The 16,081-nt window shown below is 42.9% G+C and overlaps 1 protein-coding gene across 1 annotated transcript in view; it reads left to right on the top strand.

The window, feature by feature from the left end:
• ches1 (checkpoint suppressor 1) overlaps positions 1-16,081 on the top strand; it is a 58,389-nt gene that overhangs the window by 18,043 nt on the left and 24,265 nt on the right. The window contains exon 2 of the mRNA XM_061091544.1: positions 8,552-9,148. Within this exon, the coding sequence (XP_060947527.1) occupies positions 8,570-9,148 (579 nt within the window). The 5' untranslated portion in view covers positions 8,552-8,569. The remainder of the gene's footprint in view (positions 1-8,551; positions 9,149-16,081) is intronic.

Genomic DNA, 16,081 nt, shown 5'->3' with positions numbered 1-16,081 from the left:
TTGATAGCAAGTAAGAAAAAATAATTTTATATAATTTATTGTTTTAGCTTCCACTTTTAACATTTATAAAACTTTAAAATAAAATAGTCTTCTTATTTTTCCACATATACTGCTGGTCCCACACCACATGTCTTTTTAGGTGGCCCAAGTTAATCGGCTAATTGAAGCTGAACATGCATTTTTAAGATGTGCCTAATGCAGCTAGAATGGCGCATAGCCCCACCTTTAACAAGCTTGCACCAAATTTAATACACTCTTAGATATCAGTCCCCTAAATATGCATGATGTTTTTCATTAAAGTCCAATGAATCATTTCCTTGGAAATCAGTCAAAATGTTAAAAAAAACTAAAACACCCTGTCTCGCAATGATAAACTCCTTTGTCCAAAGCCACAACAAGATTTTAATGGGCTCCCTCTTTACTTATGTCTCATCCTTCCACTAAGTTTCATGGAAATGCATTTAGTACATTTTTCGCGTTATATTGAGCTGATGATTTCCTAATCTATGTCTCACCACTGACTACATTAAAGGGAAAGGGGAATTTTAGGGAATGTGCTTTTATCGCCTTCTTTCCAAGAGTTGGATCAAAAGATCGTTTCCACTCTCATGTCTGTGTGTGTAGAGCTATAGAGTGGGGCGGTGATTAGCATAGCTTAGCATCAAGACTGGATGAAGGAGAAAACAGTTAGCCTGGCCCCCTATAGAGTTCAAAGGTGTTCAACCACCTCTTTAAAACTCATTAAATATAATGTTGTGTAAAGCATTTTTTTTAAATTATTGCTTAAGACATATTTTTAGAGGAAACTCTTTTAATGGCCAATTTTTTGACTGGTTTTGTTTGTTTTCAATATTTCCTTTTTATGATATCTTTCTTATTTTAGTTTTGTCTTGTTTTGATCTGTGTTCATTTGTTCTCAAATATTTGGAAAATAAATGGATTTTCATTATTGTTTACAAAAAGATGTAAATTCGATATCTACATTTCTGTTTTGTATGGATTAAACTGACAATTAATAACAGAGTTGAAATATTCACAAGCTTTAATTAGTTTAATCGTGTCTTGGCTGCATGAGCGTTTAACTTAACTCAACAGAGTTACTCTCTTAGCTCATCAAATAGGTTTTTTTTTAGTTTGGAACCTGATCCGAATAAAAGCCTCACCCTATTTGCATCTGGTAGTACATGCCAAGTTCTGTACCAGAAGAGTGCACTGGCTTGAACTTGACTTGAACTGAATGAGAGAGAACAGAGTGGACGGAGCGAACGAGCAACCGAACAGGCGACTGAACAACCGAGTGTGTACAATTGTGTGATTGCATGCCGGCCCGTGGTGTGTCATGAACATTACCATGGAAGTCTGCAGCCCTGGGCCTGGACTTTTTTTAAGCTTGACCTGACTGCCACAGTGAGTCCACCACAAAAAAAAAAAAAAATGCAGACACACACACCCTCACACACAGACCCACTCTAACCCTACACTCCACAAAGGGACCTCGAGGCTACACACACACACACACACACACACAAGTCACCTTCAAGCGCCGACATTCGCAACCCCAGTTAGCTCTTGTGCGTCTTTTTCTGTGTGAGTGCATTTCTGTGCATATGCGTCTGAGTGTTTGTGTGTCTGAGTCTGATTGTTCGCCGTCCTCAGAGAGCGAGGGTGAGCGTGACTTCATGATCGCTGGCTGCTGATGAATCATACCAAACTTACTCTGTGTTTGCCGGATGCAAATGCCTGTTTGCTTTGTTGGTTAGCCTACTTTGGAGGACGGAGGCAGCGTGTGCCTGTGTGTGTGTTTTTGTGTGTGTGTGTGTGTGTTTGCCGTCTTGAATTATTCACTGGAAATGTTTGATTTTCTTGCACCATACATCACATGTGTCCTCTCTGAGCTTTTGCCTCTTAGTTACCGTACGTTTTCTCAGTAAAACAGTGTGGTGTAAGCAGTGGCCCAATTGATGTGTTATGTGCCATAATTTTTCAATTTGAAAGTTCTGGTGCTCAGCTCCTCTAAATATACTGTATATTATGTGCTTATTATCTGCTTAGTTGCTTGCCAATAGACAGAGGGGGTAATGTTTACTCCTCTAGCAGAGCAGGCCCTGGACTCAGAGTTATTATATTGAGTTTGCACACAAGGGCCTTGACCTCTTTCACCATAAAACCAAATAGTGAAGTTTCTTCCACTGTACATCATCATGCTGTGCCTGGTTTTGTACTTTGGACAGTTTCTAGCAGCACTGCAACTAATGGCGCTTTTCATTCATATTTAATCTCACAGTTATTTCCAGATTAATGCATGAATTACTTAGACTTTAAATTGTTAGAAGATTGTACAAAAAAAAGCTAATTTTTCTCAAGCCTTAGGGAATATCTTTTTCTCATCAATTGTCCACAGGCTAAAGATTTTAAATTAAACAAAACAGAATAAGCAGCAAATTTTCATATTTGAGAAGCTGGAACCAATGAATGTTTGACTGATATGGGGGAACATCGGTCTGATGCTTTGTCCACCACTTTGGTCCAGACTTAAAGAACTGGACTGCTGTGGAATTTTCTACGGACAATTTTCTACTGACTGGTGATTTCATATAACTTCACCATCAAGTCGACATGTATTAAGTTATGAATTCACCTCAATAATACTGTTAATAGAAATGGACAGCCCACTAGAAGATGGGATATTTGGCTGTAAAACAAATTTGAAGTGTTGTAGTTATTTTACAGACCTATCAGTATCGACATATTTTTAATATCCTCATTATCTTGATAGAAAACATAATCTCTGTTATTCATCCATCCATCCATCCATCCTTCATCTATACAGCTTATCCTTTGAGGGTTGTGGGGGGGGAGCTGGCCAGTTGGAGCGAGGCAGCATACACCCTGGACAGGTCGCCAGCGCATCACAGGGCAAACATACAGAGACGATTCCCGCTCACATTCACACCTCCAGTCAATTTAGAGTCTCCACTTAAGCTAGCCCCAATCTGCATGCGTTTGGATTGTTGAATGAAGCCAGAGACAACCCACGCAGACTCGGGGAGAACAAGCAAACTCCACATAGAAAGACCCTGACTGATCTATGTTGTGTTTCCTGTAAAAACAAATGTTCCGTTGCAAATCAGTTGTATTTGAACGTCATTTCTCGGAGACAGGATTTGTTTATTTGTGTCAGTCTGAATCCAGATTTGTCAGTGTGTGCGTGCGTGCGTGCGTTCATGCGTGTGCAGGCGTGCTGTGCCAGTTGCCAGGCAGCCAAGAGCAGGAGCCAGGGGTCAGGAGCAGTCCTCTGGGACACCCTGACCCCTGACCTCTATTCCATAACTCTGCTGCTGCGGATGACATAAAAGGAAGACACAGTCAGACCATATAGGATGTGATTGGTCCTGCTCCACTTCCTTAAAGCCCTGTGGAACCCTAATATTTGTCGTCTGGGGAGAGCGGGAAATACAGAGGGTGAACATCACTAGGCTCCCTACAGCCGGTGTTGACATATATGTAGCAGAAGTTATTATTTCCCAGCCTCTGAGAGAGTTCTCATTTTCTCCTTTTCTCTGTTGGTTCTCCTCTCCCCTTCAATCCATCCTGTGTATGTGTAGGAGGGATAAAGGTTGTCCTTTTGTCATCAAAACTCCAGATTAGTTTTGCCTCGGTGCATCTGACTCCCTGCTTTATCACTGTGGCCAGAGGAGCCACAAGGTTCAGCTCACCCCTCTGCAAAGTAATAACTCCTACCAGCTACTATTCCATTCTTCGCCGCTATCTCCTACACTACTATTACTACTCCATTCGGGGGGTAGGGGGGATTATTTTCATCGCACTGGCTTTATTGGGCTGTATAGTAAAGACTGGCAGGAAAGCGAGGAGCAGACGGATGTGACATGCAACACATGCCACGAGCTGCGATCAAACTGACAAAGTTGTAATTGTGGCTCCAGTCCGCCGAGGCCCAGAGCAGAGCATAAATGGGCCGCTGACAGCATGTCATGAGCCTATCTTGGTTTTTATTTAAATATTTCTGCACTGATGTGGTTTTGGGGGTTCTGTAACTTGACGACTTGAGGATTCCGTCGAAAGTCAGTCTGGCTAATGCTGCAGCCGACTCGAGGAAAGGCAGCGAATTGAAGTGCATTATTGAAATGTTGCTGCTGGCGGAGGCACACAAAATGCCTGCGAGTCAGACAGAACGAGCTGCCAACGGGGAACGGAGATCTTCTGAGGATTACGTAAATGTGGCATGTGATTTAGACAAGTATCTGCGAGAGCATGAATGCAGTGTAAGATGATTACGCTGTCAATTAGAGCACATGATTTAGCCTACTCCCTCTCCACTATCTGAGGAGTTTGTTAACCTTTCTCCACTCTGTGTAAACACTGATGGCCTCTGCCTCCAGTTTTAATGACTGCAGAGGGCTGGAGCTGGCCAGAGGTCAGCAGGTACACACCAAGGTCAATGACTTTATCCTTCAAATGAACACTTTTATTTTATACATTTTGTCAGCTAATATTCAAAACCATAACAATCAAAGTCCTCATCTCGGTTCATTGACATTCTTATACCTAAGAAATATCTGTAAGAGCTTCTAATCTGTCATTTGATTTAGTTATTTTTTGGGCAATTAGCCCTGTGAAATCCAGAAATACCACTGAGCCCTATCTCTTCATATTTGCAGACATGACACCAACAAAGCGTATTGACCATAAAAACAGTTTTTTGCATAACATTGTTTGCTGAGGCCCAATACGGCTCGATTCAAGAAGAAGAAGATTTATGACGTGGACCTTTGGGTTTGTCAATAATCCGTTATCGTCATCTGTGACAACTTTGTCCTGGGAAAAGCATAAATGATCAGAAAGTCAGTTTCTTCAAAGGCTTGCGGGGGAGAGGGGTCTCGTTTTGTATTGGCCAAAATGTAAGCTTGTGACTTGTAACTAAAAGTGCCAGAATTTAGGAATATGCTGATTTGCTTTAATGCTAAGAGGGATATATGAGAAGATCAATACCACACTTACAGTATGTCTGTGTGCTAAATATGAAGCGACCCCCAACAGTCTGTTAGCTTAGCTTAGTAAAGAGCCTGGCTTTGTCCAGAGGTATTACTGTACAATCGGCACTCAAGCTCACACCAGTGGACGTGTTGTGTTTTGCTTCTTTAATCCATTGCAGTTTTATATAGGGTTATGTCCCCGACTGTTATGTACCAGTCACTCCCTGGATGTACTGTGAGGTTGCCAGGCAACCAGCGGAGACTCCGCTAGGCTAACTGGCTGCTGACGGTAACCTGATGCAGTATGTGCCATACACAGACATGAGAATGAGCATTTCCAAAAATTTGGAACCATCCCTAAGCCATCACTATACGCAATGGATGAAATCATAAGAGCTCACACGTCAGCAGATTTATCTCCGTGGCAACTGAGCAAAATCCATTCGCTGATAAAGACCATGTGATACGTTTGAAAGATTTGATAGGTGGACCTTAGATTCCCATGGACCAAGTTAGTTGTTCAAAAAAGATTGCATGACCAAAATATGATTTCACCATAATTGAAAAAAACATTTATCTATTTTAAGAATTGTTTTAAATTATTGCTCTTGATTCATTTCTGTTTTCATTAAATCTGAAGATTGGCTGTTAGTTACTTGATTGACGACTGTGTCAATCGTGAAGTTTGTGGGAGTTTGAATGCCTAACACAGTTGCCACAGTCATTTTCTGCGTTTGTTTGCTGTCAGAGACCTGTGAAGGCTACATTCATGGCAGCGTAATAATAGGAATCGTCTGATTTAAGTGTACTGCCAATCACCCGCTGCTGGAGACTGGCGTTTTGAATGGAAAAAGCCATTTACTCTAATTGAACGGCATTATTTAAAATCCCCGTTATCGAGGTGCAGAGTGTTAACAGAACCAGTGTGGTGCCAGAGTTACAGTGAGGACAGAGACACACCTCATGGTATGCACAGACTTTTGGATGAAGGGTGTACTTAAAAGACAGATAGTCCGTGTGTACTCGTAACACGATGCACACACAAAAAAGGAACACCCTCAGCCAAATGTGGACATGCCAAACAGAGATGAACACAAATGAAAACAAAGCATGCAAACACAAAGAGATCCAGGGAATGAAGAAGACAGAGAGAATAGCACAGTCCCATCTGTCAAACAAATGTGAGGATGCTTCTCACACACACACACTGAAAACACATTCCCCACACACACATTTACACACAGCAGCAGTCATTTAGTCTGAACTTGAGCGATATCTGCCTTTGTCCTTTAGCAGTTGCTCCTGAGGGGCCGCTGTAGTAGTTGCATGAAAGTTTGTTTAGAGCTGAGCAAGTATGTTAAGCTTTATGAGAGCCCATGGGAGACATGGTGGCACACACACAATCGCAAATACACACAAACTCAAATTCATCCACTCATACACACACCCAGGCACGAGGCTTGGGCGGCAGCTCGTGCTGGCCCCAACGAACAGTGAGGAGTTTGTTGTCATAGCAACAGTAAAATGAGATGACTTTACTGTCAGCCGTAATGTTTCATGGCCCCCTTGCCGCTATGGCAACATAACAAGGAGGAGGAAGAGGGAGATTGAGAGAAAGAGAGCATCAGAGCCATCGCTGCATTCCAGTAGACTCCTACCAGGAACAATGTCACTACGATGCCCTCACTTTCTTCCCAAGACAAACACACACATCGTGACAAGCCTGTCAAACGTTTGCATAAATACACACACACACACACACACCTTGAAAAGCCTGTCAAATCCCCCTTTCCACCTCGCCCATCCCTTTGATTGTGCGTTCACTATTTTCAGCTGCAGCGCTATCGTCACTGGGGCAATTTGAATTCATTACACTCAATGTCAATATTGGTGCAACAATGCTGTACCTCCAGACAGGTACAGCTTGTTGAATGAGCACGTGTGCTGTCAGGGAAGTGTGAGGACCGGGAAGAAGAGAGAGGAGGGAAGAAGTGGAGAGGGTGATCAAAGACATTCAGCTCCGCCGAGCGCTTCCCGGCGCTGTGGAGAGATGGAGCAGCCGGGGTGACTATAGGAATGGCCGACGATACGCGAGCAACAGCTATACATCACAATTCTATATTTAGCTCAGTCCTTCCACTACAGCCTATCAACACTGTTAAGCATAGTTATCGGCGCTGGTAGAAAAGTGAGGGAAAAAAGAGAGGAGACTGGGAGATAGGTGGAAGAGCGATAGACACAGCGGATGGATGAAAAAAGGCAAAAAAAAGCACCCGATCGAGAAAGGAGCTGAGTTGTTATGCTCTGTTGCCATGGTGACGCGGCGGCCGGATCTGTAGCGAACTGACAGTTGTCACGGCACAGCGGGTCGCCGTGGGTGACAGCTGTCAGTCAATCGCGCAGAGTGAGGGGACAGATCGGCCCATGATCACCTTGGATTAGAGAGCAATCGCACAACACAGGGACCAGACAGAATAGATCTGGACTTAACTCAATGTTCTAGTGGTGGATGTGTGTGTGCGCTTTCATATGTGTGTGTATTATTCATCCATGTCGGCATGCGTGTGTATATGCTTTTAGTTATGCAACCTATCTTTGTACTTGTTTCTTGTTGGGGGCATCTGTGCTGTTTTGCCAGAATTTGTGGTATGCTCATAGATTTAGGTCCATGCCTTCCTTTGCATGTGTGTGTGTGTGTGTGTGTGTGAGAGAAAGAGAGAGCGAGAGAGAGCACCTGTGCATCCGAGGTTGTGTACGTGTGTTCAAACTGTGAAACATCTCCACAGGGTGTGTGGAGCAGATTACATTTTGCTGTGGGTGCTGCCTCGGTCCTTCCCACAGCTGTCTGTGCTAGAGGACAATCAAAGGCCCGGTTGTGAGGCTTCTGATTGTGGTGTGATACTCTCTCGGCCGTTCCCCTTCAATTACCACACTCTGCCTGCATCTAACGAGCACAGCATTGCTCTTATGTTGAGAGAATAATGGTCTGATTAGACTGGGGCTGGATTTGAACTTGCACTCCCAATTTGTTTCGTTCATTTTTTTGGCAAAGCTCCCGATCACAATGATCTCTGCTCACACTGATGCTGCCGTGGTGCCAAGTCCCGCAGTTTAAGTTTATTCAGTCAAGGCTCTAACCTTGACAATTCTCCTGCTATCGAATGTTGAAGAGGCAGAATCCCTTTGGTGACCCTTCAACTATAAGACCTTTAACAGCATTCATATGTAATGACAGCAACCCCATGCAATTTTGCTGGTAGACTAGTAATTCGGGGGTTGTTGTACAAGGCAAGATTTTCCTTAACCAATGAAGCACTAAATTTGCAGTCCCAGTCAGAATTGGACGGAAAGCCCCAAAGTAAAATGATGATCTACACTTTTCGCCACAGACCTTATACTACGTTATCCAGACTGTGGTCAAACTCTTGTTGCATGTTTCCCTTTGGCTAAAAGTAAAGAGCCAAATTAATTTCACACACTGACCTTGTTTATTTTCTCTCTCTCTGCTCCTTCTTCAACCTTTTTCCCTCTCTTGTCTATTCTGCCTCTCTCTCCAGGAGTGAGCCCTGGGCTGGATGGGACCCACCATGCCTCCCAGTAAGAAGGCCCAAAGCCCCAGTAGTGGAGCCAGTGCATCGCAAGGCATGAGCCCGCCGTACCGGCAGGGGGACGCTGCCCAGGCAGCATCTGAGGCGGAGGCAGCCGACCTCTCCCTGTCGCTGTCCGCCTCCTTCTCCAAGGCTGAAGACGAGGAGCTCACCAGCCTCTCCTGGCTCCACGAGAGCACAGACCTCCTCAACAGCTTCAGCCACTCAGGGCTGCGTAGCGTTTCCCCTCTACAGGACCCCGATGGTCAGCATCCTCGCTCGCCTTCCTCGTCTCCGTCCCCAGATGACGGCCTGCTCGGCGATGCACACTCGGCGTACGATCTGGCAGCGGGGGCGAACCGAAAACCACCGTATTCCTTCAGCTGCCTGATCTTCATGGCCATTGAGGACGCACCAAACAAACGGCTGCCTGTTAAGGATATCTACGGCTGGATCCTGGAGCATTTCCCATACTTTGCAAACGCCCCCACAGGCTGGAAGAACTCGGTGCGCCACAATCTGTCGCTGAACAAGTGCTTCAAGAAGGTGGATAAAGACCGGAGCCAGGTAAAGACGTACGCAGTTGTTTTGAGGAATGCTGGGTCAAACTGAATTTCCTTTGATTGAAAGGCTTTGTATCAAACCTCTGTCCTTAAACATAGTATCTGTAGTTGACATTGAAAACCAAATTCTGCTTCAGTCCACCACACTCATTCTGACATAATTATTGAGGGAAATTCTTGAATCACTGCTTTTGTTAAGTCAACATGAAACAATTATGCATTTAGAGTTGTGGCTTATCTTGTTGAATGAAAAAGAAAAAGTCTTCAGACAAGATGTGTTTATTTTCCTTTTCATTAAGGCAATCGAAAAAAGCATCGCTCAAGGATCAGCACATCCAGAGCAACTGTCACTGCAGCCTGCCTTTGAGGGCATATGCTCAGAGATGGACTCTAATGAAAAGAACATGCACATTGTGTTGTTTTCACATTTTCACAAGAGATATCGCATATTGCTCTTTTGTGATTAGAAAAAAACTCTGTCTTTACATAACCACATAGCAATCAAGCACTAAGCAGCAGCTAATGCTAGCAGGCTGGAAACTATTGCTCAAATCTCTCTGTCATACTTTCAAACGTGTCCAGGATCTCTGGAAAATTCAGGCCTGTGCAGCAACTTGCTCTGTTGGTTTAGTAGTTAGCATTACCCAACATCATCAGCTAAAGTGTAACTAGCACTAACTTCTATGTCAAGAAGTGAGATAACATTCTCTGAGTTAGCTCAGCAGTGCTGAATATAGCAGTAATCATTAAATGTAATGTTTCTTTCAAGTGTCAAAAAGAATGGGATAGATATTATGGATAGATATATGAGAATAGATATTAGGCAGTGTTAGGTATTCCAGTGATGAAGCTATTATTTCACAGTATATGAGCTATAAACTGTATGTAAAAGTGCACGGCATGACAAGTGCAGCCAAAGCGTCTCGATTGTCACCTGGTGGCTGGCTGTAGTATATCATAAGTCCCGTCACAACATTTTTAATACAGTATTTTCTACATAAAATTTCTGATATCACCTTTTTATATTGTTTTACCCATAAAAAAGTGTGAGTAAATGTGTTTACAGATGTACAGTTTAAAGTGTTATTATTATATGTCCTGAAGCAAGTAGTCTCAAGAACTGGCCCATTTGTCCCCTCTGAGATAATCCATGCTTGAAAACCAACTCAGTTTGGAATGAGAAGTAATTCCTAATTCTTCAAGACAATGTTGATCAGTCTTTTTCAGTCTTTCTGAATCCTTACTGGTAAAATAACACTTTTGCCATGTGGTAAATACAGGCCCATTATTCACTCAATCGTGTGGGGTTATTACTTATTTCACAGCCAGACAGTTCTCAGCTGTTCTTAGGCATATCTAACTTGAAGTCAAACGTATTCCGTATTTTGTCTACAGCTGTACCAGATTCGGCCTTATCAATAGTTGATGATCTCTGCTTTCATACTTCTCTTTCGCTATGACGTTCTGTGCACCCCCACTGGGAACAGCGTTTCGCTTTTGATTTAACTCTCGATGCAGTCTTTTATACCGGCTTTCCCATCCAGATTTTACTCCATTAAAGACTCTGGGTAAACGGGGAATGAATCCCTCACTCAATTAGTACTAAATTAATACTGGAGGATTTAATAACACAGATGCCAGCAGACTTTAGATTTCATCTTGTCTGAGGACTGCTGGGGGTTGGGGGTTGGTGGGTGGGGGACAAACAGCGAGGACCAGTGCTCGCTTTGCGTGTTTAGCTGATTGAGATTGTACTAGAGGATATTGAAGCTCTTTATGCTTTCCTTGACCGGCATGTGAATCCCTTCCTTTCGGGTGAGCTATGTGTCTGTGTCTGTGTAAGAACAAAATGGATAAAGGAGGAAGAGGACATGGTGTGTGTGTGTGTGCGTGCGTGTGTGTGTGCGTGCGCGTGTGTGTGTGTGTGTGTGTGTGTGTGTGTGTGTGTGTGTGTGTGTGTGTGTGTGTGTGTGTGTGTGTGTGTGTGTGTGTGTGTGTGTGTGTGTGTGTGTGTGTGTGTGTGTGTGTGTGTGTGTGTGTGTGTGTGTCAGGCCCTCACGCTATGCTGTCATCTGGCCCTTGACTACAACGGCACAGAGTTTCTCTTGTATACATATCTCCATAGTAACTAGGTTGCAGTTGACATAAAAGTATGCTGTTGCTGTAGCAACAGGAAAACTGATTTGGCTTTAGCGACTTAGGTGTGTATGTGTGTGTGTGTGCGTGTGTGTGTGTGTGTATGTGTATGTGTATGTCTTGTATCTTTGTGAGGACACTCATTTATGCCCTTTACTGTAAATGTAATTGTAACCTGAACCCTAAAACCCAGTCTTAACCCTAAAACTGGTTCTCACAAAGATAGAAGAACAAATGCATGTGTGTGTGTTTATGTGTGTGGAGCAGCATGTGTAGAGGTGATTTTGGCAAGGACAGCCTGTCTTGTCTTCCTGTCACTGCACACCGTTTAAGACAGCACGCTAATTAACCCTTCAAACCTATTCCCCCTTCTCGCACGCACACACACACACACATCCCAACACACGAGGTGCATGTCTGACACACAAACAAACAAGTGCACACACAACGCTCACTTGCAAGCACGCATGAATGCTTAAAAAGGACTCACACACATGAGAGCTGTGTCGGTGTAGAAATGAGGGCACATCTCTGCAGACTCCTACTCTACCTGCCAAGTGCTGCGCTTTATCTGAAGCTGCAATTACAGAATCTCTGTAATTTTAGCCCGACTCACATTCAAAGCTTTTCACTGAGAATATCTGCATGTGAATGCTCCTTCGTTCTTCCTGCTTTGCTTTTTTCCCATACCTGTTTATGTCTTTTCGGATTGAGCGCGCAATTACAGGGTCTCAGTAAATTTGTCTTTATGCTGCATTATGTTAGACTCATTGTTCACTGTGGAGGAGAAGAAAGACTGAGGATTTGGTTAAGGGGAGGGTAAGATATATCGTTGTGAGGGAGAGACACAGGGACGGAGAGAGAGAGAGAGAGAGAGAGAGAGAGAAATGGGGAAGCGGGTAGACATGGCTTACTGTGAATGCACCAAATCATATTTCCATCAATTTACAGAGGTGGAGATTAATATGACAGTGGCCTATTTGTTCCAGTGACTGTATTTCTGGGTCATATCCAGGCAGATGACAAGATGGGGATTAGTTCAGAAAAAGCTTGCTGTACCATGTATGTGTGTGTTGGCGCGTGTCAGTCTTGCATGTGGGAGTGCAAACTTGCGAGCAAGAGCGTGAGAGAGAGAGCGAGTCCCACCGTTGCCATGGCTTTGTTTACTAACAGGATTCTTGACTGTACTGAATGACATGCTTTAATGACAAGTGTTGTAGCCCTCAGACCCCTGGATCAGGGCTGAAGATCAGAGTCGTAAAAGCACACCAACACACACACGCACTCGCAGTCATATATCTCTCAAAGCCTCTTATGAAATCACAGCAGAGAGGACAGGCAGTTTTGTAATCTAAGACTCACTATGAAGTCTCTCCATGTTGCACTTGAGCGTCACCTCTAACTTAACCTTTCCCTGTTCAGATGAGAGCCAATCGTACTCTTACGTTATGGCTCAGACCATTATGGTACCTGGGGGGGAACAAAGCCTTGTCTGCTCATGGTGGAATGTTAAAGGACCCATCGTATGCCCATTTTACCACAAGTTGATATGGTTCCTTGGGGTCTTAATGAAATGTCTGTAACATATTTTGATCAAAATACCACAAGGATCATTTAAAACAGCACCCTTTTTACCCTGTCTAAAACAGCCCTCCTCAGATTGACCTGAAGCGTATCGTTTCTGACATAGAGGAACCATAACAAATCGCGGGAGTTGTTGTTTTCCAGAGTTTTGGGGACTGTAGACATGCCAGATACCCTTATTAACGTGTAGAAGCACTACAAAAGTGGAATTTTCATAATATGTCCCCTTTAAGATAATTCATCAGCAGGTTTCTTCAGGCACAAAATTGTCACTGCTGTTTAAAAGTCATGGATGTGGTTTTTTTTAATGCATTTTGACTTTTTGAAGGTGTTGGTTATTTATGCTCCAAATACGATACGTATATAGAAATGGAGCCTTCTGTGAGCACCCTACTTAAAATTTGAACATATTTGTGCATGTCTTCTGAAAACTTACGGATAAAAACAAGAAGGGGTGGGGGCGGGGGGGCACACCCTGTACAAGTTTCTGGCGTACCACAAGCAACAACTTTCACATTCACACCTACAGTCAATTTAAAGTCTCTGGTGCACCACAACCCAATCTGCATGTCTTCAGGCTGTGGGAGGAAGTTGAAATACCCAGAGAAAACCTACACAGAAGAGAACAAGTAAAACAAAATCAGGAGCCAAACCAACAACCTTCTTGCTGTGAGGTGCTAACCACTGTACTACTGTGATGTTAGCAGTAAACATTAGAGTTCAAAGTCAGTTGACAAACTTTCTTAAGCATTTGGAAGCTTATGAGCCAGATACTTCCCTCATGGCGATCAGAGCAAATTAGAGCTAAATGGAGGGAAGCTCAACTTCAAATTGATGCTAATGTTGTTGCAATGTCCACTCGTTGCGTAACTTGCTACTTGTCTGGGGACGTGTTAGTCAGAAAGGCAAACTCCTTTTGTCTCCCCCTGTAAGACTGGTGCTGGGTCATGTTCTTGGAGGACTTGAACGAATATAAATCGATATAATTGTGAAGAGCCAAAGAATTCGAATCCCAAATGACCCCACCTCGAGGGTAAGGCCCATTTTGTGCCTCTTATGTCTCAGATACAACAGCAGACTTTTGCTTTCGAGTCACAGATCGAAGCCGCTGTTTGGTTGAAGGAAGAGACTTGTTGACCTGCCAAGTTCTTAGACGTGCACCTTGTATTAATCTTTAAAGAAAACCGAACCTTATCTGTGACTTGCCTGTGGAAAAACCTGAAATGTAAGTGATTCCTGCCTGAGCAGCAAAAAAAAAACTGGGGCAAGACTAAAATTAAAAACACATGGAAAACAGGTTTGTGGAAGTCAACTCATAACACCTGTAGAAGAAATTTCCAAAATTTATCCTACTCAGTTTATTTTCCTTTGCACTGACAAAAAAGGACTTTGTCAAAGCAGTGTGTCATTTTTACACCCGACAGGTCCTCTCTGTCCTTGAGTCTCTTTTTCGTCGAATGGTCTTTAACAAAAATAGAAATAAAGTTTATCAGGAGAAATATCACTCCTATCCACACTACATCTGCCTCTCGCCTCTTCAAAAACTCTTTGCTCGCTGTAACAACATTTGCATCCACTGCTGTAATTCTTGTTTCTGTGGGTTAAAAGTTCAGCTTCATTTTGAATGAGAGATAATATTTCTTCTTTACAACGTTTACCGGGTATATGTAATGTTTATCAGACATGTATCTGATCCACACAGCTCTAGTCCCACATTATAATATGTGTGTAATCCTGTGTTTATCTGTATTTGTAGCCTACAGTAAGTGATGATGGATCCTGGCATCACCGTGGCTTAATCGGGCTTAAACACAGCTACAGTAGATGCTGTTACTCTGAATGTAGATGTCCATTATAAAACAGTGTGAAATCTAGTGAAGATTGGTAATACAATTCCTACTGCACATTCAAATGTAGATTAGAATATATATGCATTATCGCTGCTGTAACAAAAGTTGTGCATAGAAAAATTAAAGGATGATTCATTTCACAGCATTATGGGATAGCAATTTTGTTTTGTTTTTTAGATGTTTTTCCTGTATTTTGCCTTTATTAATAGCACAACGTAGGCTTGATATGGGGAGAAAGGGTGGGGAAGACGTGAAGCAAAGGGCTGGTTTGGACTCTGTGGTGATGCACTTATTTTTCATCTATCGGCACTTGAGGTTAACAGTTTTTTTTGTTTGTTTCTCTGTCTTTTTTCGGTGTATCTTGACCACTTTTGGCTAGCTCGCAGGGATATGTGTCGGGATGAATAAGGCCCAAAATATTTTAAACTTGTTTTTGTGCAAGTTTATTCATGAGGGTAAAACCCTTGAGATGAACCATCGGGGGTCCTAACATACAAACAATTCAAACACCCACAAAAAACAATGACATGAATACAATTTCAAACAATTCAAAATTTCAAAAAACACAATGATAAGTGCAATGGTGGGCCGTGGACAGGCCCTGAAAAAATTCTTGCCTCTAAAATGTTTTAAAGATACATGCATACATATTTATGTACATATACACAGTGTATGCAGCTGTAGCTTTATATGTAACATTTACAATCTACCGAATAATTCAGCAAACGTCTGCCTGTCTGTATGTGGAATGCATATCTTGTAAACCAATAAATGTTATCGGCTTCACAGTAGTATGTGTATTCTTAGTGTTCATGGGAAGCGCAGAGTTGATTATGGTGCGATTTGCACATGGGATACATTCATTATGAAGAAAAACTGATTAAAAAGGTTGCCGTCAGTGGGGGCGGGGCAGTGTGCCGTCAGCCTGTAGGCTAAATTAAACTTGTCTTATCCGACATCCTCTGATAATCTACAGCAGTCGTTGACGCCAGATTATTCTGACACTCTGATTATTTTTATTTCACTTAGTCGGACTGACACACAGATTCACGGGCGTCACAGGTAATGATCTCCGTCATGGCAACAACATCTGATATACTTCTTGCAGATGATCTCATAGCTGACTCTCTTAGTTAACTAGAGAGTCAGCTATGTAAGTCGGTCCTAGCCCAGTCAAAATGGATATTCTATAAAAGTCTTTGAGGAGGACTCACTAACAGCAAGGAATAATTCTGAAGCAGCTTTGGAGCATTAACACAGGACAAACAAGGAGTCCACTCTAAAAAGAAAGACTCAGAACTGGCACTGAACTAGTTTACAGAATCAGAAGGTGCACTCAAGTACCCAGTCATTGAGAGTTGTTGAAC

This window comes from Limanda limanda, chromosome 18 (assembly GCF_963576545.1).
Source record: "Limanda limanda chromosome 18, fLimLim1.1, whole genome shotgun sequence".
In the NCBI taxonomy this organism is placed as follows: Eukaryota; Metazoa; Chordata; class Actinopteri; order Pleuronectiformes; family Pleuronectidae; genus Limanda; species Limanda limanda.
Note: the sequence above shows the minus strand (reverse complement) of the source record. Positions and strands in the feature narration are given on the sequence as shown.